The 21,708-nt window shown below is 41.9% G+C and overlaps 3 protein-coding genes across 6 annotated transcripts in view; 1 reads left to right on the forward strand and 2 right to left on the reverse strand.

Moving 5' to 3' along the window:
• The window catches only part of AVL9 (AVL9 cell migration associated), an 83,870-nt gene extending 75,945 nt beyond the window's left edge, over positions 1–7,925 (reverse strand). For 2 of the 4 annotated variants that reach the window (XM_055293469.2, XM_055293468.2), the window contains exon 1: positions 7,580–7,925. In XM_055293469.2, coding sequence (XP_055149444.1) covers positions 7,580–7,672 — 93 coding nt within the window. In that variant the 5' untranslated portion in view covers positions 7,673–7,925. The remainder of the gene's footprint in view (positions 1–7,579) is intronic. The other 2 variants (XM_055293472.2, XM_055293471.2) reach the window with 2 other exon arrangements.
• Positions 7,926–13,443: 5,518 nt separating this feature from the next.
• LSM5 (LSM5 homolog, U6 small nuclear RNA and mRNA degradation associated) lies at positions 13,444–16,826 on the forward strand. The gene is made up of 5 exons (XM_055293492.2): positions 13,444–13,571; positions 14,529–14,624; positions 15,223–15,250; positions 16,107–16,179; positions 16,571–16,826. Exons 1-5 carry the CDS (start codon positions 13,526–13,528, stop codon positions 16,601–16,603), a joined length of 276 nt encoding a protein of 91 aa, XP_055149467.1. The 5' UTR covers positions 13,444–13,525; the 3' UTR covers positions 16,604–16,826.
• A 1,944-nt stretch (positions 16,827–18,770) lies between these two features.
• Positions 18,771–19,247, reverse strand: LOC129490577 (cytochrome c oxidase subunit 7B, mitochondrial-like). The gene has a single exon (XM_055294455.2). It carries the CDS (start codon positions 19,161–19,163, stop codon positions 18,822–18,824), a length of 342 nt encoding a protein of 113 aa, XP_055150430.1. The 5' UTR covers positions 19,164–19,247; the 3' UTR covers positions 18,771–18,821.
• Between the last annotated feature and the right edge of the window lie 2,461 nt (positions 19,248–21,708).

Here is a 21,708-nt window from a genome sequence, read left to right on the forward strand (position 1 = left end):
CTTTGCAGCGCTATTCAAAATAGTGAAAAATTAGAATGCCACCTAAGTATCTAAAAAGGAGATCAGTTAAATAAATAACAGTATTTCTACAAAATACTATTTAGCAATTTTAAAACATAATTCGACTATTTACTAATATAGAAAAATATTAATGGTATATTTCACATGAAAAAGGTAGGCCATGAAACATGATTCTGGTTTGATATCTTTTCTTTCTTTTTTTTTTTTTTGAGAAAGGGTTTTACTCTGTCACTCAGGCTGGAGTGCAGTGGTGCCATCTCGGCTCACTGCAGCTTTGACCTGCTGGGCTCAAGTGATACTCCTGCTTCACTTTCTTGTGACCAGTCCACTCACACCAGCCTCCCAAGTAGCTGGGACTACAGGCATGCACCACCAAACCTGGCTAATTTTTTTTACTTTTTGGCAAAGATGAGGTCTCCCTATGTTGCCCAGGCTGGTCTCAAACTCCTGGGCTCAAGCGATTTTCCGATCTTGGCCTCCCAAAGTGCTGGGATTACAGGCATGAGCCACTGTGCCTGGCCAATACATATATTTTTTTTTTATCATAAATGTTATTTTCAAAAATACTGAAATATGATTTAAAAACTGCCCAAAATATCAGCTTAGATAATATCCTCTAAAAATATCTTAGGGAGAACCTGAGTTCTTAATCCATATAAAATAGGAGCAGTCTTAAAATTAAGTAGGTAAGTAGGCTCTTCTCCCTATGTGTCTGCATCTTCCTGTTGTCCATCCCTAGTAGATTAGGGCCCTTCTGCAGTCTTCCCTTTAGCAAAAATCTACATTCAGCAAAGGATCTGAATCATATCAATGGCATGAAGTAGATGATTACTCATGGTGTATAAGTATTTTACTAGGGATCGAAGGCTTAAGCCAAAGAAAGAAATTAGGCACATTCTTGCTAGCTGGGAGGACCCATAAGAGAACGAAGGAATCTTCCTGATATTTCTAAGTTCTAGTACACAAGTTGACACCCACTCCGCTTAGCCACAATGCCAAGGCCTGAATGAAAACTATCCCATTGTTCTGTCAATGCTGCAGCCCTGCTAAGTCAGAGATTTTCATAATTTCAGCATATACAAAAAGCATGGCCAAAATCAGGAAAAACCGTCTACCAAAATATTAAAGTTGAAGAAATAAAAGTGCAGTGAAGGGCCAGAAAATGCAATCTTGTTTCAGAAAAAAGTTTCTATAAAACTAGCAGCTAAAAAGAATCTTAAAAGGTTATTCTTCCCTAACTGCTAACCCTTCAGTTTTCTTCTTTCTTGTTCCAAAGAACTACTTATGGCAACAAGAATCAAACAAACCCTCCCAAATGTTTCATTATTGTCACCACAGGATTTCATTAATAGCAGGTGCCAAAAAAGGCTTGTCAGTGAGTCATCTGTCACCAAAACCTGAATCACTCAGGGCTTGAGTATAGTTGTAGCACTCCAACATAAACAATCCCCCTAATATTAACCCATTTCTAAATTTGCAATGCAACATTCTGCTACTCCATGAAGACTTTCTTGTGACCAGTCCACTCACACCAACGGGAAAATATGCCAGTCTCTTCACTGCTGCTGGTTGCTTTATTCACCGGTGGAACTAGTGTTAAGATTAGTTCTAGATCTTTTATACTTCTGCTTTTTAGACATATAGACCAATGGGACAGAACAGAGGTCTCAGAAATAACACCATACATCTACAGCCATCTGCTCTTTGACAAACCTGACAAAAATAAGCAATTGGGAAAGAATTCCCTATTTAATAGCTGGTGCTGGGAAAATAGGCAAGCCATATGTAGAAAACTGAAACTAGACCCCTTCCTTACACCTTATACAAAAATTAACAGAGGATGGATTAAAGACTTAAACTAAGACCTAAAACCATAAAAACCCTAGAAGAAAACCTAGGCAATACCATTCAGGATACAGGCATGGCAAAGACTTCATAACTAAAACACCAAAAGCAATTGCAACAAAAGACAAAATTGACAAATGGGATCTAATTAAACTAAAGAGCTTCTGCACAGCCAAAGAAACTAGCATTAGAGTGAACAGGCAACCTATGGAATAGGAGAAAATTTTTGCAATCTACCCATCTGACAAAGGTCTAATATCCAGACTCTACAAGGAACTTAAACAAATTTACAAGAAAAAAAACAACCCCATCAAAAAGTGGGTGAAGGATATGAACAGACACTTCTCAAAAGAAGGTATCTATGCGGCCAATAAACATATGAAAAAAAGCTCATCATCACTGGTCATTAGAGAAATGCAAATCAAAACCATGAGATACCATCTCATGTCAGTTAGAATGGTGATCATTAAAATGTCAGGATACAACAGATGCTGGAGAGGATGTGGAGAAACAGGAACGCTTTTACACCGTTGATGGAAGTGTAAATTAGTTCAATCATTGTGGAAGACAGTGTGGCCATTCCTCAAGGATCTAGAACCAGAAATACCATTTGACCCAGCAACCCCACTACTGGGTATATACCCAAAGGATTACACATCATTCTACTGTAAAGACACACACACACACACACATATGTTTACTGCAGCACTATTCACAATAGCAAAGACTTGGAACCAACCCAAATGCCCATCAATGATAGACTGGATAAAGAAAACATGGTACACCAATGAGATACCATCTCACACCAGTTAGAATGGCCATCATTAAAAAGTCAGGAAACAACTGGTGCTGGAGAGGATGTGGAGAAATAGGAACACTTTTACACTGTTGGTGGGGCTGTAAACTAGTTCAACCATTGTGGAAGTCAGTGTGGCGATTCCTCAGGGATCTAGAACTAGAAATACCATTTGACCCAGCCATCCCATTACTGGGTATATACCCAAAGGATTATAAATCATGCCGCTATAAAGACACATGCACATGTATGTTTATTGCGGCACTATTCACAATAGCAAAGACTTGGAACCAACCCAAATGTCCAACAACGATAGAATGGATTAAGAAAATGTGGCACATATACACCATGGAATACTATGCAGCCATAAAAAATGACGAGTTCATGTCCTTTGTAGGGACATGGATGAAACTGGAAACCATCATTCTCAGTAAACTATGGCAAGGACAAAAAACCAAACATGGCATGTTCTCATTCACAGGTGGGAATTGAACAATGAGAACACATGGACACAGGAAGGGGAACATCACATTCCGGGGACTGTTGTGGGGTGGGGGGAGGGATAGCATTGGGAGATATACCTAATGCTAAATGATGAGTTGATGGGTGCAGCACACCAGCATGGCACATGTATACATATGTAACAAACCCGCACATTGTGCACATGTACCCTAAAACTTAAAGTATAATAATAAAATTAAAAAAAAAAAGAAAAGAAAACGTGGTACATACACACCATGGAATACTATGCAGCCATGAAAAAGAATGAGTTCATGTCCTTTGCAGAGACATGGATGAAGCTGGAAACCATCATTCTCAGCAAACTAACACAGGAACAGAAAACCAAACACCGCATGTTCTCACTCATAAGTGGGAGTTGAACAATGAGAACACATGGACACAGGGAGGGGAACATCACAGACCACTGCCTGTTGGGGGATGGGAGGCAAGGGGAGGGAGAGCATTAGGACAAATACCTAATGCATACGAGGCTTAAAATCTAGATGACTGGTTGATGGATGCAGCAAACCACCATGGCACATGTATACCTATATAACAAACCTGAATGTTCTGCACATGTATCCCAGAACTTAAAGTGTAATTTAAAAAAAAAAAATCATTATTCTGCTTTTTTTTGTATTAGAAATACAGTTTGGTAAATCCAGTTTACTTAAGACTTAAAACTGCTAGCTATGTATACTATACAAACCAATAAACTATCAGAAAAGTGGTCAAAAATTAAGTAATTATTTCAACTTTTTATGACATCACTTTGGAAAATAACCTATTCTCTTTTAACTTGAGTAGTTAAAAAAGTTCTAACCTGTTTATGAAAAAAAAAAGAGTTAATGTGATATATATTTGATGCTACTTAGCAAAAAATTATGGTAGTCCAACAAGTATAGTTTATATATTGGAACAAACAAAACTCTGGAATACACAATCTATAACAAGCCAATTTACTACAGAGAAGGTATCCATAAATTATTTCATGCCAAAGGGTCTAATGTCAGATAAATTTTTGTTTTGTTTGAGACAGGGTCTCACTGTCGCCCAGGCTGGAGTGCAGTAGGCAGATCTTGGCTCACTGTAACCTCTGCCTCCCAGACTCAAGCAAATCTCCCGCCTCAGTCTCCTGAGTAGCTAGGATTACAGGCACACGCCACTGCATCCAGCTAATGTTTATATTTTTAGTAGAGACGGGGTTCCGCCATATTGCCCAGGCTGGTCTCGAACTCCTGAGCTCAAGTGATCCACCTCACTTGAGCCTCCCAAAGTGTTGGGATTACAGGCATGAGCCACCGCGCCCGGCCACACTTATTATCCCTTGTTAAATGTTAAATTATCCCTTGCTAATTATTATCCCTTGTTAAATATTAAATTTTAAACAATTCAGTAAAAAGTTGAAACGAGTAAATATTTTGAAACAACTTTAAATGTCATGGTAGAATTCAAAAAATCACTTAAAATGTTCTAAATGTTAAGTATATCAGTAAACTAGAAAAATGACATCTAGAAGCCAACACGCTATCTACAGAAGAATTTACTTCCACAAGTTACCCAAATAAAAGTGAAAAAAAAAAAAAAGATCAAGTGATAAAGTTAATAGGTGTTCATTTAAATTCAAATGAAGGAATTTTTCATTTAAAATACATCTGGCCTGATGCCTGTAATCCCAGTACTTTGGGAGGCCAAGGCGGGCAGATCACTTGAGGTCAGGAGTTCTAGACCAGCCTGACCAACAGGATGAAACCCCGTCTCTACCAAAAATATAAAAAATTAGCCAGATATGGTGGTGCATGCCTGTAATCCCAGCTACTTGGGAGGCTGAGGCAGGAGAATCACTTGAACCCAGGAGGTGAAAGTTGCAGTGAGCGGAGATCGCGCCACTGCACTGAACTCCAGCCTGGGTGACAGAACGAGACTCTGTCTCAAAAAAAAAAAAAAAAAAAAAAAATTAAAATACATCTGAGGACTTCAAAGGTGGAAAAGTGCAAGAAACAAGATGAACTAAAGATGAACTAACATTTTCCACAAGCCTAGTTTTGGGTCTTCAACACAGCAGTACTAGAAGATGGCTTTTACTTTGAGGTCCACGTCAAATGACAAAGTTATCATGCTTAACCAAGCGGACCGCTGAAAGGCATCACTTTTAAAACAAAGGTTTACTTCAGTCACTTCTATTTAAAAGTTACAAATTACAACCAAGTATAGGAATTTTCCCTATGCACGATCTCAGCGCACAGAAAGAACTAATGGTCATGGCCGGGCGCGGTGGCTGACACCTGTAATCCCAGCACTTTGGGAGGCCGAGGCCGGCGGATCACGAGGTCAGGAGATCGAGACCATCCTGGCTAACATTGTGAAACCCCGTCTCCGCTAAAAATACAAAAAATTAGCCGGGCGCGCTGGCGGGCGCCTGTAGTCCCAGCTACTCGGGAGGCTGAGGCAGGAGAATGGCGTGAACCCAGGAGGAGGAGCTTGTAGTGAGCCGAGTGCCACTGCACGCCAGCCTGGGTGAGAGAGTGAGACTCCGTCTCAAAAAAAGAAGGAAATAATGGTCAACATGACCCACGGCGATTTTGAATACTTGGAAGAGCAGTCTAAGTACCCTCACACAAGTTAAAACCATGTTAAGTCAGAGTCACAACTCAATGAGCCACGCACCTTTAATTTACACCTGGAGTAAAATAGTAAAGTGGAGAATGAGGTAGCTGATTAATCTATCCTGGGGCAAGTCTTAACATACTTTAATTAAAGCCTCTGAAAACACCTGATGTACAGATGATAAAGAACAGATTCTGGACCAGTCATTCTAAGACTTATGCACGTAACACACACTTTCCAAAACTTTTTTTTTTCGCTCTTGTTGCCCAGGGTGGAGTGCAGTGGCGTGATCTCGGCTCACAGCAACCTCTGCCTCCCGGGTTCAAGCGATTCTCGTGCCTCAGCCTCCCAAGTAGCTGGGATTACAGGCATGTGCCACCATGTGTGGCTAATTTTTTATTTTTAGTAGAGGCGGGGTTTCACCATGTTGTCCAGGCTGGTTTCGAACTCCTCACCTCAGGTGATCCACCCGCCTCGGCCTCCCAAAGTGCTGGGATTATTTTGAGACAGGGTCTTGCTCTCTCATCCAGGCTTGAGTGCAGTGGTGGGATCAAGGGTCACTGTAGCCTCAGCCTCCTGGGCTCAAGCGATATTCCCACCTTAGCCTCCCGAGTAGCTGGGACTACAAGTGCGGTATCACATGCAACTAATTTTTTAATTTTTTTGTGGAGACAGTGTTTCCCTTTGTTATCCAGGCTGGTCTCAAACTCCAGGGCTCAAGTGACCCTTTCATACCAGTCTCTAAAAGTGCTGGCATTACAGGTGTGAGGATATATTTCAAAATTACGCACAAACACAATTTTTTCACTCCCATCACTTTTCTGTTATTCCCTAGAGAACTTAATTTTTACCAATAAGTCTTCTAAAATGTTACATTTCCTGTGGAATGCAAGAAACTAAATGCTTCATTAGCTAGTGGTGGCAATTACTATTTTTAGTACTTCAAAAAAGCATTTCAATTTACTGTTCACTAGCACATTATGACATCATTCCCTTCCAGTGTTTGCTTGCTCATTAAATAATCCTGTTTCTATTTTGTTCTCTTGCCTTCAATACATAGATTGCAAATATTCCATTTCAGATGCTGCATTAAAGATTCAGTGAGGCTGCTGAAAAACGCCTTTATATTTGAACGGTTTGGTCAGGAATACACTTTCTCTTATTGTGGTTGATCTGGAGAGATTAATCTCTCACCAAAAGGCAAAATCTGGAGAAGATGAAATAGCAAAACTAAGGACCAATGGGAAGGGGGAGGCAAGGTCAATCGACAACCGTACCTAACAGGACTGATTCCAAGGCTTCCATCAGATAAACAAAGGAAGGTGATTTTTCTACGGAGGCTGAACGTGCTGCAAGCTACCTGAAGCATTAGTATGCAAGCCCACTGAGCCTATTACCTTGAAAGCAGAGTCTAAGCACTGAATTTTTCTAGACTCCCATTATAGGTGGACACCCAGAAAGCCAGTGGAGACAATGATGGACGGGGAAGAGTGGGGCCGGTCTTCGATTCTTTCCTCCCACTCCACCAAAGCAGAAGTTAAAAACCTACAACCTACACGTATCAATCAGCTCCTCCAGTGCTCACAACCATTTTTCAGGGGCAGAAGGATGGGGTTGTGGGGGCTGGGCTTCATGTGGGGCGGGTGGGAGCAGTTGCAAAGGAGTCAGGTTGAGAGGCGAAGGGTCGCGGGCGCTGTGGGGAGGACTGCACGACGCGAGCTGAGCACACAGAAGTAGGGCAGGGGGGCCCCGGAAGGGGCGAACGACCGAACGGCTGGGGGCGGGGGCGGGGGCGGGCCGTTTCCTCACCTGGCAGCCCTTCTTGTGGTGAAAGCCGACCACCACGATGTGCAGTACGGGCCCTCGGGGGACGCCATCCCCGCCTCTCCTGGCCTTCTCCATGGGCGGCCGCCGCGGGCCCGCACAACGACTTCGACCGCCAAGGGCAGCGGGTCTGACGACCCCACCGTGTGCAGAGAGCCGCGGACTTGGGGTGTCAGCGAGCGCAGCACATAAGGGCCGCACACGGAAGATCGGTGGAGGCACAGCAGCTCCCGCCGCCCCCAGGGCCGCGGCCGCCCTTCCCTCATCCGCTTCCCCAGCTTCCGGGCTGTCACCTGACGCGGCGGCCGCCGCCGGCGAGGCAGGGCGGGGCAAGGCCGGGAGGGCCCTGACGGGGCGGGGTCTGAGAGGCCGAGGTGGAGCCTGGGGGAGCGGGGTGGGTCTAGGAAAGGAGAGATCGACTCTGGGGGGCGGGGAGAGCGGGAGGAGCGGAGGGCGGGGTCCGGAGGGGGCCGGGCGGGACTTGACGACGAGCGGCGGGGTGGGGCTTACGTGCCCCGGGCGGCTGGGCTTGCGGAGCCTGTGGTGTCCGCGGGACCTGGAGGTGCGGCGTGGCACACCTGCTTTTTCCTCCCTGGATTCAATCTCAAAGCACTTCCTTCTCTTTTGCCTTCTCTTTTTCCTCAAAGTTTTCCCCCTTCCCTCTTCTTTTCTGTTTTCCTTGCTTTTTCACATCTTTTCGGTTCACTCTCCGAGTGTCCGATTCCTTCACCTCCTTGCCTTTGCTTCTGTGGCCCCCGTCCTTATTCTTAAATATGTAGTAACATGGAGCATGCTGGTGAGGTTGCGTATCTGTGTATTCAGCCTTTAAATTACTTGCTTACCCGAGAATTCTTGTTTCTTTCTAGAGTTTTTTTTTCTTTAAATATTATGTGTAGGAATCTGAGACGCATTTAAAACCTGAAACAGAATATCCTTGACAATAAAGGAAGTTTACTTGGATACCTGTAAAATGATTATCTTAGTCCTGCGATTTTATAAGAATATTCTTTTCATTCCATCTCTTTTTGGGTTTAGTATTGTGGTCAATACAAAATATATGGGCTCTGTTGTCACCAGGGTTTTTAATTCCTTTACTGATTGTACTACAATTTTTTAAGCAGTGAATCTCATGTCAATTTAAAGTGCATTATAGAAATACTAGCAGATTTAACAAGTCTTATCTAGTACAGTTTTCAAATAACCTAAAGGATAGGTGTCTGCTTCAAATAGAATTCGAGATTACTACAGTAACTGTGATATTTTGCGCTTCTGGTCTTGAAAAGTAAGGAGCTCCTTTCTAATCTAAGCATAGCTGAGAAAAACAGTAGGCTTCCTAAATCAAATTTAGTTTTTGTGATTCAGTAGAACTGTTTTAATGCTAATACTGCAGATATTTTTCAAGATGTTGCTATACATTTCTGTATTACAAAATTATTGGCATTGGCTCAGAAAACTGTGTGTAAAACTACATTGCTCCCTGTTTGCAGAATATATTGTTTTCTTAATATATTAACTGTTTTAAGCTGTCAACTGTGTGATGTGTTATTAATATTTTCTTGATATAACCTGTCTTGATATTTTCCACAATTGGCATGGCTAAAATTACTGTCTAATTGAACACCTTTTAAAGATGCATATAAGGGCCGGGTGTGTGGCTCACACCTGTAATCCCAGCACTTTGGGAGGCCAAGGCAGGCAGATCACCTGAGGTCAGGAGTTCTAGACCAGCCTGGCCAACATGGTAAAAACCCCACTCTAGTACAAAATACAAAAATTAGCCGGGCGTGGTGGCAGGCGCCTGTAATCCCAGCTACTCGGACGGCTGAGACAGGAGAATTGCTTGAACCCGGGAGGCGGAGGTTGCAGTGAGCCAAGATTGCGCCATCGCACTTCAGCCTGGGGGACAAGAGCGAGACTTCCTCTCAAAAAAAAAAAAAATGCATAAAAACAGAGTCAGAGGCCGGGCGCGGTGGCTCACGCCTGTAATCCCAGCTCTTTGGGAGGCCGAGGCGGGTGGATCACAAGGTCAGGAGATCGAGACCATCCTGGCTAACATGGTGAAACCCCGTCTCTACTAAAAATACAAAAAATTAGCCGGGCGAGGTGGCGGGCGCCTGTAGTCCCAGCTACTCGGGAGGCTGAGGCAGGAGAATGGCGTGAACCCCGGGGGGCGGAGCCTGCAGTGAGCCGAGATCCTGCCACTGCACTCCAGCCTGGGCGACAGCGAGACTCCGTCTCAAAAAAAACAAAACAAAACAAAACAAAAAAAAAACAGAGTCAGGCGTGGTGTCTCATGCCGGTAATCCCAGGACTTTGGGAGGCCGATGCAGGCAGATCACTTGAGGCCAAAAGTTGGAGACCAGCCTGGGCAACATGGTGAAACCCCATCTCTGCTAAAAATACAAAAATGAGCCAGGCATGGTGGTGCGTGTAATCCCAGCTACTACGGAAGCTGAGGCAGGAGAATCATCTGAACCCGGGAGGTGGAGGTTGCAGTGATCTGAGATGGTGTCACTGCACTGCACTCCAGCCCGGATGACAGAGTGAGACTCCATCTCAAAAAAATAAAGGAAGAGAGAGAGAGAGAGAGAAAGAAAAAGTTAGTTACTGGGAAAATTGAGAGAGAAAGTGAACAAGGGATTTCCAGGATTTTTTTCATCTCTAAATATACAGACTGGGCCCTTAAGAATTTAGAATATAGGTGGGGCACGGCGGCTCACACCTGTAATCTCAGCACTTTGGGAGGCCAAGGTGGGTAGATCACTTGAGTCCAAGAGTTCGAGACCAACCTGAGCAATGTAATGAGACCTCATCTCTACAAAAAATAATAAAAAATAAATAGCCAGACTTGGTGGCACGTGCGTGTGGTACTGGCTTCTCAGGAGGCTGAGATGGGAGGATGACTTGAGCCCGCGAGCACACCACTGTACTCCTGCCTGGGTAACAGAGTGAGGTCCTGTCTCTAAATTAATAAATAAAGTTTAAAATATGATGGGGTGTTGCTATGTTGCCCAGGCTGGCCTCAAACTCCTGGGCTCAAGGGATCCTCCTGCCTCAGCCTCCTGAGTAGCTGGGGCTACAGTTGCCTGCCACCATGCACATCTTACATTATGTTTTAAATCAGTTGTATTAATGTAGAATAAATTCATTAACAAGACATTGTCCACAAGGACAAATGTCTATTGGGAAAATAATAAAATTTCTCATTTAACTCGGGGGAGAAAATTAGAAATGCCCTTCTGAACATATAATACATCAAAGAGCCTTTGGTAGTTACATGTATTTTATGATAAATTATAAATTCTATTTTACGTCTTCTACTTAAGACTTAAAGGGAGAAAAATCCTTGAGACATAGAGCTATGACATATTTTCAAGTTCATAACAACTCTCCATTTGGAATTGGCCTGTTTTTCCTTTTTGTGTCTTGCCTCAGGAGAGAAAATAATAAAAATACCACTCCCTTCTTGAAATCCCCATTAACTCTACTGTGTAAGTGAACTATATATCATTCCTTTTTTCAGATTCTAAAGAGATTTTCTTTATTAGTGGCATTCAAAATTGCTAATGTTTATTCTGTCTTTTTTTTTTTTTTGAGATGGAGTCTCGCTCCGTCGCCAGGCTGGAGTGCAGTGGCACGATTGGCTCACTGCAGCCTCTGCCTCCCAGGTTCAAGCGATTCTCCTGCCTCAGCCTCCTCAGTACCTGGGACTACAGGCCTGTGCCATCACGCCCAGCTAATTTTTGTATTCTTAGTAGAGATGGGGTTTCACCATGTTGGCCAGGATGGTCTTGATGTCTTGACCTCGTGATCCACCCACCTCTGCCCCCCAAAGTGTTGGGATTACAGGCGTGAGCCACTGTGCCCGGCCTATTTTTCTAATTTTTAAAAACTCTTATCAAGTAACAACAATGTTTTGAATTTCGCCCATACTGTCAGTATGGTATGGGGAAAATAAAATAAGAATAGAAAAGGAAAACCAGGAAAAGAGGTGGGTTTTTTTTCTTTTCTTTTTGTTATTATTATTATTATACTTTAAGTTTTAGGGTACATGTGCACAATGTGCAGGTTTGTTACATATGTATCCATGTGCCATGTTGGTGTGCTGCACCCATTAACTCGTCATTTAGCATTAGGTATATCTCCTAATGCTGTCCCTCCCCCCTCCCCCCAAGGTGGTTTTCAACCAAATGAGGATTGGACAAAAAGAAAGAAAAAAAGAGAAAGAGAAAGAAAGAAGCGTCACAAACAAATTTGGCATTACTTTGTATTTAAAATCTTATGAAGAGTAAGGAGAATGTTGATGGGTATGAATGAAATAGTGATAATCAATTTAAAGAATATTCATTAGACCCTACAGTGTGCCTGGAAATGTAGTGTGCACAGTATATAAAATAAGAAATTGCTTCCTTAAAGTGGCTTATGTCTGGTTATAAAAATAAGATGAATGCAAAACCAGCTAGCAATGGCTAGCTTTATGTAGCTTCACTCTTGAGCCAGACATCATGTATTAGAAAACAAGGATAAGTAATAACAGCTCACGTTTAAAAGGTCTTACTATGTGCCAGGTCATATGCTGACCACTTTTCATAGATTATCTCAATCTTCACATTAATCTTACAAGTAGATACTATCGTCCCCATTTTTTCCAATGGGTATATTGAGACTTAAAAAGTTAAAATAACTTGCCCATTGTCAAATAATTGACCATGGAATTTGAACCAAAGTCATTTAATTCAAAATGAAGACATTTAATCACGTAAACTACTGCTTCCCATAATTCTCAGCCTTGAGGAACTCAGTCCATGAAGGAATCATGGGTGCTTAATGACCATTTGTTGTATGAACGAATGACGTTCTTTGTGGCCACTCATGTTTATTGTTTAGCTTTTTTTTTTTTTTTTTGAGACGGAGTTTCGGTCTTGTTGTTCAGGCTGGAGTGCAGGTGCATGATCTAGGCTCACTGCAACCGCTGTCTCTCGGGTTCAAGCAGTTCTTCTGCCTTTGCCTCCCGAGTAGCTGGGACTACAGGCGCACGCCACCACGCCTAGCTAATTTTTGTATTTTTAGTAGAGACGGGGTTTCGCCCATGTTGGCCAGGCTGGTCTCGAACTCCTGACCTCAGGTGATCCGCCCACCTCGGCCTCCCAAAGTGCTGGGATTACAGTCGTTACCACTGCGCCTGACCTAGACTGTTCAGGTTTAAGTTCCTAGGATACAAATATAAAACAGACTAGGGCCGATACTTTGCTGTTTTCAACACAGAAGTGGAAAGCATGATTTTCCACCTCTGCAATAATTTAGAGTGACATCTGGTGGTTGCCTGTGAGACAAGAATTGTTGAAGAAACTGAATTTAAAAGCCTATAATCAATAAGACTACCAGACATAAAAAGATAACGATGAATTAAAGTAGTAAAAAGTTTAAAAAACATATTTTAAATCCCCACTAAAGAAAAATTTAAAAAAATGCTAGTTGCAGATTTTCAATCCACTGGACTTTAAAAAGAAATAGATTCTTTAATGAGTAGTTGTAACGAAAATTGTAATAGTTAATTGATGGCAGGAAATACGAATTGATTTATACTGGTTTGAAGATTCTGGCTTGAGAGGAAATGCAACTTTACGGGAGAAGACGACTCAAAGGTGTCAGGAACAATTTATTCACAAGGCAAAATATCTTCAACGTCTCTCCAAAACTTCAAGGGCAGAATGGGTACCTGCTGAGATGGTAAAATGTCCAGTGGACATGAAATATTTCACCAGATCTCACTTGCCGGGGAAAAAAGCCAGTGAACGCGACCCACGCAGCCGACTAGATCGTGCGCTCGGCCTCAGGTTGGTCGAGCCTGTTTGGGCTGCAGAAAAAGCGGAAGCGCGCTTTTCAAAGTCGTCCCACCATCGATGAAGACAGGCCACTTCCGGCGTAGCCATGGCGGCTAACGCTACTACCAATCCGTCGCAGCTGCTGCCGTTAGGTAATCGCCGTCCTTTGGGGAGCAGGATTAGGGAGCGGACGTTCAGGATTGGGGGCCGAGGGGCCGTTCCGAGGGGAAATGTATAAGACCAAATGCGGTTCGACTCTCGGCTCCAAGTCTTCGCGACAGCAGGCCGCCCCTGCTCTTTAACGTGGTGGGGCTCCTCCAGGCAAGGACTTTGACTCCTCAAACCAGACCGTCACTGAAAAAGGTCCACATTTAGTGAACGCGTCGTCGGCCTCCTTTGTTGTGAGCCCACCTCTGCAGTGTTATAGGTGGTAGGCCCACTTCTCAGCCTGGCGTTTACGATCCCCAGATTAGATAGACCATATTATGTATATGGTTGGTTAGTGACACTAACACCCTGGTCCGGAATGAGCCTTAAATGAGGAATCTGGAAACCAGCTCTGTGATTTATTCATTCAATAAGTAGTAACTGAGTATTTATACACTAGATACCGTGCCTGGGCATTTTTCAATGATCAACTTAAACCATAGCCATTGCCTTCAAATAGCACACAAGCTAGTGGAGGAGAGAATACTGGACAAGTAGACATCGTGCCACATAATGCTAGGCTAGCTAAAGAGATGTTCAAGCTACCGTCAGAGCACAGAGGATAGACAGAGTTGGGGGAGGGAAGCAGTGACAGGAGAGTTTCCGGTGAATATAATCATACCTATCTCCTCTTATATTTTTGTAGCTGGTGAAGAGTGATTGAACTAGTGGTCGTGGCCGTGATTGAAAAGTTTTCATTCCTTCATGCCACAGACTCTTTTGGAATGCTTATTATGTGCCAGATGCTGTGCTTGAACTGAGATTTGTATTATTAGACCTAAAGTTATTGAATGAATGTTTTTCCTGGTTTTTCTTTCACTATATGCAAGTAAGAGTGCCAGTAGGCACTCAAATATTTGTTGAAATAATGAATGGTAAAATAATATTTTTTCCCTCCTCAGAGCTTGTGGACAAATGTATAGGATCAAGAATTCACATCGTGATGAAGAGTGATAAGGAAATTGTTGGTACTCTTCTAGGATTTGATGACTTTGTCAGTATCCTTTTAAAAGGTGGTGGTGGTATAGGTTTTTCTTAAGTAATAACATAAGAACTATAGATAATCAGTATATTTGTGATTATTATAATAAAAATCAGTTCATTCTCAGGGAACTTATGATAATGTTTTAAGAGGTATGTATTGAAAGACGGTAAAGTTCCTATCAACAACAAGCATTTTGAATTTGAGCCATTGTGTTAAACATTATAATTAAACTGAGCAGGCGAGCCCAGTGGCTCACGCCTGTAATCCCAGCACTTTGGGAGGGCGAGGTGGGTGGATCGCTTGAGCCCAGGAGTTTGAGACCAGCCTGGGCAAGATGATGAAACCCTGTCTCCACAAAAATTACAAAAATTAGCTGGGCATGGTGACGTACACTTGTGGGCCCAGCTAATCTCCGGGGCTAAGGCAGGAGGATCCTTTAAGCCCAAAAGGTGGAGGCTACAGTGAGGTGTGATTGTACCACTGCATTTAAGCCTGGATGACAGAGCGAGACTTTGTCTCAAAAACAAAAACAAAAAAAAACAAAAACAAAAAAAGCTGAACAAAGGCAGAAGCAAGAGTAAATTCTGTATTTTCTTAACACCAAATTTCAGATATGGTACTGGAAGATGTCACTGAGTTGTGAGTAGTGTTAAAGAATTGGGGGGAATCTCTTCTTAATTAAAGACAATTTTACTACTTTTGAGTAAAATTATTTATGAGAAAACATTACCTGTTGGTGGAATAAAGATAGAAGTTTTATCTGTTTGCTTGTAAAATTGGATCAGAGTGTTACTACCTTAATGTAATTATTAGTAAACGCCTAGAAAATTAGTGAAGACACAGTTTTAAGGTAGAAGATAACAAAAAGAGCCAGGAATTTTAGGGTTCAGGTCAAATCAAGGAACTGATAGAGCATTTAGGCTGGACATGGTGGCTCACCCCTGTAATCCTAGCACTCTGGAAGGCCAAAGGAGGAGGATTGAGCCTGGGAGTTTGAGACCAGCCTGGGCAACAAAGGGAGACCCCTGTCTCTATAAAAAATTTAAAAATTATCTGGGTATGGTGGGGGGCAGCTGTAGTCCTAGCTGCTCTGGAGGGTGAGGATCCCTTGAGCCCAGGAGTTCTAGGCTACAGTGAACTATGATTGTACCACTGTGCTCAGGCTGGGCAATAGAGCAAGACCCTGTCTCTTAAAAAAAAAAAAACCCAAAAAACATTTCATTTCATATTTGATCTCCTGGGCAAGCTTTCACTTCTTTTTATGAAGCTCTGTCTGATAGACGTGGGTCTTAGGTCAGTGAGTTCATTCTGTTGCTTTTAATGAAGGTTACATTACCTAGTGGATAACCTTTGTATCTGAAAATTGTCGATATAATTGCCCAACCTCAGAGTAATTTGTATACAAGGATAACCTTTTTAGGGAGGGTAAGTATTTCCAAAATGTTGGCTTTGATTTTCACTGTTTATCCTGACTGTATTTTATCTATTCATTTAGTGAAATCACACCAGAAGGAAGAAGGATTACTAAATTAGATCAGATTTTGCTAAATGGAAATAATATAACAATGGTAAGACACATTGAAACTGTTTTATTTTGATGGGAGCCCATTTTTCTGGGGCAGTGATTACAGAACTAACCTTAATGTTGCTTGCTTGACTAAATGATCATGGCCCAGTGGTGCATAAGATGGGAAGGGGGTTCTCTGTGGTCAGGGCCCTAAAGCTCAGCTATTGAAGAGGCATTGGGTCTAAAGGTTAGTTTGCTTGGAACTTTTAATCGCTGTTGAGATAGTAAGTATTAATTGATGACGTTGGGAATTGTAAATAGATATTGACAATCTGGAGAAAATGGGAATGTGGAGTGCAGGGGACAGGCATAGGTGGCTTAATGAAGAGCAAGGGGTTTTTAGATGACATGGTGGTAGTGTTATTAATAAACTCTTTTTCCTCTTTATGCAGCTGGTTCCTGGAGGAGAAGGACCTGAAGTGTGAATGAGTTTCCTCAACTTAAGATTTTGTTTTGTCTTATAATGACAAGAAAATGGAATTTTTTTTTCCCACTTTCTAATGTTTAAATCCCATAAAGCTAAGTTTCCCGTTAAAGGGAAGTGCTTTGAAGATGTGTACCCATTTTTGTAAGTTAATCATGATTATCCTGGAAAAAGAAGAAAAGAGCTTCTTCTTTGTAGATGAAAATAAAGGTGTTTTTGGTTAACTGTCATTTTATTTATTGTACTGCAGTAGCCAGTGGAACAAAGATTGTAGTTATTTTGCCACTTACTTTTCTGTCATAATATGCTTATTTGTTTTCTCATTTACATGACCATTTGATTCTCAAAAGTTGTTCCAAACAAAATGATGAACTTTGATTTGAACAGGTGCATTTAAACAACCGGAAATGATCACTTAGAAAATTCAGTTAAAATGCTGTTGTTTTGTAATGAGGATTTTTCTACTGATTTCAAATTCCATGAACTCCTATTGAAAACAAACAATGTACAGGTAATATATGCACATTGTAGAGATGCAGGAATTATCTATTGGAATTACCCTAAAGATAGAAATTTTATCTATTTGCTTATAAGATTGGTTCAGAAGGTTATTACCTTAATGTAGTTATTACTGAATTGCCAGGAAATGAGTGGAGACAGCTTTAAGATAAAGGATACTAAAAACAGCTAAGAACTCTAGGACTCAGGTCAAATCAAGGAAGTGATAATAAGATCATTGAACTGTATAAATTAAGTCAAACTCTTGTTAAAAACAAACAGGTAATATATGCACATTGTAGAATTGTAGGTAAGCAAAAAGGAGAAGGTTGATCATGCTTTGCTGTATGTCTTCGTAGACTTTCTCAGTCCACTCTCAGTACACATTTTGTTTTACTTGCTCATCCTGATTATACTGTTTTTACCCTCCACTTAAGTCATTTTTTGAATTTAAATGGTGAATATCTTTCTGTGTCAATTGTTTCAGCATCGATGTGTACATAGTATTAAATGGATTTACTATAAATTATTTAGCCTATTCTTACTGGCCACAGTAGTCTAACTAGATCTTTATACATTTTTATTTTTCTAGAATAAACTAAAAAATGTGTAAGATCAAAGGGTGTATATTGTGTTGCCAAGAAAAAGTTTGTGCCAATGTGTATTTTTGCCAGGAGTCTTTCATAGTACCATTTATATCCTTCCCAGCATTAGCTGTGTTCTACCTTCTCTCCTCTTTGCCATTTTTACAAGCAAAACCCAGCATGTCTAAAGTTTTCTTTTCCTTTTTTTTTTTTTTTGTTTTTTGTTTTTTGGAGAGTCTCGCTGGAGTGCAGTGGCACGATCTTGGCTCCCTGCAACCTCCAGTCAGGCTGGCGTGCCGTGTCGCGATATCAGCGCGACCTCCGCCTCCTAGGTTCAAGTGATTCTCCTGCCTCACCCTCCCGAGTAGCTGGGATTACAGGTGGGCGCCACCACTCCCATCTGATTTTTATATTTTTAGAGAGATGGGGTTTTACCTTGTTGGACAGGCTGGTCTTGAACTCCTGACCTCTAGCGCTCCACCTGCCTCAGCTTCCCAAAGTGCTGGTATTAAAGGCATGAGCCACCAGGCCTGGCCTAAAATTTTCTTGATTAATTTTGATCTCATTTGTATTTTGTAAATGACTTATCTGATGAAGCTTTTGCCATTGAGATGTTTGTTTTTTTCTTACTAATTTGTAAGAATTCTTGATGGGTTTCTCTTAGTCATGTATTTTGCTAATACTTTCCCTAGTTTGTAGTTTGCCACTTAGTGCTATTTTTGACATAAATGATGTATTTTAATGTAGTTGCATGTTGACCTAGTCCATTATGGTTTTTGTATTTGGTCCACGTGGATTGGAAAGACCTTTGCTTTGATTATTCTTTTCTTTGGGCACTTTATGTTTTCTGCGTTTGATTTAAATCTGGAATCTATCTGGAATTTTGGTATTACCACATGGAAAAAGGATCCAACCTTATTTTCCAAAACACAAAGCACTGATTTGTAGTTTTTTCTGATTTACATGTTGTCAGTACTACTGCCTTGGCTAATTTCAAGCTACCAAGGCTTTAACAACTGGTTTGCAAAATTCTCAAGGATTTGACAGTTGATTCTCAGGAGCCAGTATGAGCTGGTTGCCCCACACTTTGCTTCTGTTTTTTTTTTTTTTTTTAGGTTTCAAATGTACTTTATTTCTTCAATAATGCCATATCTTAATGAGTACACAGTGCTTTAATTTGGCATCAATTATGAGCTGTTTTTTAAACAATTCATTATTACACCAGCTGGGATGATAGTACTGATTCCTCCATTCCTTTGGGGTAACTCTGCCAACAGGGGACAGGTTCCATTCTATTCCGACTTGTGTTGCTACATATGTCCATGTAACAATACAGAAAGTGGCTCCACTAGCTAATACAGCATTACCGTATTTGTCATGAAAATCAGGTGTACGTTTCTGGTGGCTCTGCCTTGCCATTGTTTGCTGAATGCTTCGAACTTGGAGACGATTTAGTGCGTTTTTGACCAAGGGAAACATCGTGAAGGTGAAGCTAGAACTGCGGCAACACAGCTGCTGCTTTGGTGCAAATTCGCTTCAGGTACCCTTGAAGAGAGCTGAAAAACCCACACTTTGGTTCTAACTCTTGGGGGCAATGCTTTCCCTCCACTGTTGTTTCTTTCCCTTTGGAGGGGAGTAAGTGATGTAACACCTGCTTCTTTCCACCCCTTTCTTATTTGCTATCCCAGGGGAGCTAATGGTCATACCCAAGCTCTTCCTTTTTTCATCCTAGGAGTTAGGCCAGGTGCAGTGGCTCATGTCTGTAATCCCAGTGCTTGTAGGTGGTCGGGGTGGAAGGATAGATTGAGGCCAGGAGTTGGAGACTCAGCCTGGGCAATATAGTGAGACCCCGTCTCCACCAAAAATTTTAAAAAATTAGTGTGGTGTGGTAGTGTGCGTGCACCTGTAGTCCTACATACTTGGGAGGCTGAGGCAGGAGAATTGCTTGAGCCCGGGAGTTTGAGATTTCAGTGAGCTGTGATTGCACCACTGTACTCCAGCCTGGGTGACAGTGAGACCCTGCCTCAAAACCTACAATGAAACGCCATTTCATGGGCGCTATAGGATGGCTATAATTATAAAAAGTTGTAATAAATACTGTACAAAAATTAATGTAACAAGTATTGGCTGGGATATGAAGAAATTAGAGCCCCAGTACCTTGCTGGTGCGAATGTAAAATGGTGCATGCACTGTGGAAAATAATTTGATGATTCCTCAAAAAGTTAAACAGAATTATCAGATGACCCTGCAACTCCTCTCCTCAGTTCATACCCAAGAGAACTAAAAACATGTCTGCACAAAAACTTGTATGAACGTTCACGGCAGCATTATTCCTAATGCCCCAAAGTGGAAGCAACCCAAATGTCCATCGATGGATGGATGGATAAATGAAATGCGGTACATTCATACAATAGAATTATCTATCTGTAAAAATGAATGAAGTACTTGTGTATGCTACAACGTGGATGAACTGTAACAACATTATGCTAAGTGAAAGAAGCCAGACACAAAAGACCACATACTTCATTTATGTGATCCAGAATAGGCAAATTCACAGAAATAGACAACTATATTAGTGACTGCTAACGGGTATGGGTTTGCTTTTTGGGGTGATGAAAATGTTCTGGGATTAGATGGTTGCACAACCTTGTGAATATACTAAAAAGCACTGAATTGTAACCTTAAAAGGATGGATTTCATGTTACATGAATTACATGTCAATTTTTAAAAAGTGATGTATCTGAGGCATATCTAGTGTAACTTCTGAGGCCCTAAAGAAATTACTTTCCCATGAGTGACAGCTTGGGTTGTGGCTGCTGAAAGGACTTTAACCACCTGAGCATCAAACCCCCCTCTGGTTAAGACTGAACGGAATAAGGATTTGGGGAAGGTTGTTTTGGGCATTTAACTTAAGAATGTTGGACATTTTTTGTTTGTTTTGAGACAAGGTCTTGCTCTGTCACCCAGGCTAGAGCGCAGTGGTGTGATCAGTGCTCACTGCAGCTTCGAACCACTGGGATCAAGCGATTCTCCCTGCTTAGCCTCCCAGGTAGCTGGATCCACAGGCACGTGCCACCATGCCCAGCTATCTTTTCTCTTTTTTTAAAGATAGGGTCTCACTCTGTCACCCAGACTGGAGTGCAGTGGTCATGGCTCACTGTTGCCTCGACTTCTCGGGCTCAGGTGATCCTCCCACACTACAGGTGCACACCCCCACACCTGGCTAATTTTTTGTATTTTTGATAGAGACCGGGTCTTGTCATATTGCCCAGGCTGGTCTCAAACTCCTAGGCTCAAGTGATCAACTCGCCTCGGCCTCCCAAAGTGCTGGGATTACAGTTGTGAGCCACTGTGCCTGGCCTAATTTTTTAATATTTTGTAGAGACAGGGTGTCACCATGTTGCCTAGGATGGTTGATTCTTAACTTACAAAAATAAGGGTATTTAGTTTTGGATTTTAATTCTAGTGGAGTTTAACACTTTTGGACTTTGATTTGGAAGGATGTTTAATTTTTGAATTCCAGTAAATTTGATAATGGCAGAGGATTATATGTAGATTTGGGCATCTCTGTTGTTGGCATTTTATTATTGGGTGTTGGTGTGCTGATATGCCAGGTTAGACCATTTATTAGTTGGGGTTCTCCAGAGACAACCAATAGTATATGTATATAGACATATAAGGGGATTTATTAGGAGAATTGGTTCATGCGATTACGGAGGCTGGGAAACCCCAAAACACGCTGTCTGCAAGCTGGAGACCTTGATGTGGCTCAGTCCAAGTCCAAAGACCTCAGAACTTGGGATGCTGATGATAAAATTCTCAGTCTGAGGCTGAAGGCCTGAGAACCCAGGGGGCTACTGGTGTAAGTCCTGGAGTCCAGAGGTCTCCTAGAGTTGGGATCACTCTTCCTTCTCTGTCCTCAGAGGACACCATCATCAGAACATCAGGAGTTCTTATATCCAAGGACAGAGAAGGAAGAGTTATCCCAGCTCTAGGAGGGAGACAGACATGTTGCCTTTTCTG

The sequence above is a fragment of the Symphalangus syndactylus genome, chromosome 9, assembly GCF_028878055.3.
Source record: "Symphalangus syndactylus isolate Jambi chromosome 9, NHGRI_mSymSyn1-v2.1_pri, whole genome shotgun sequence".
Taxonomy (NCBI): Eukaryota; Metazoa; Chordata; class Mammalia; order Primates; family Hylobatidae; genus Symphalangus; species Symphalangus syndactylus.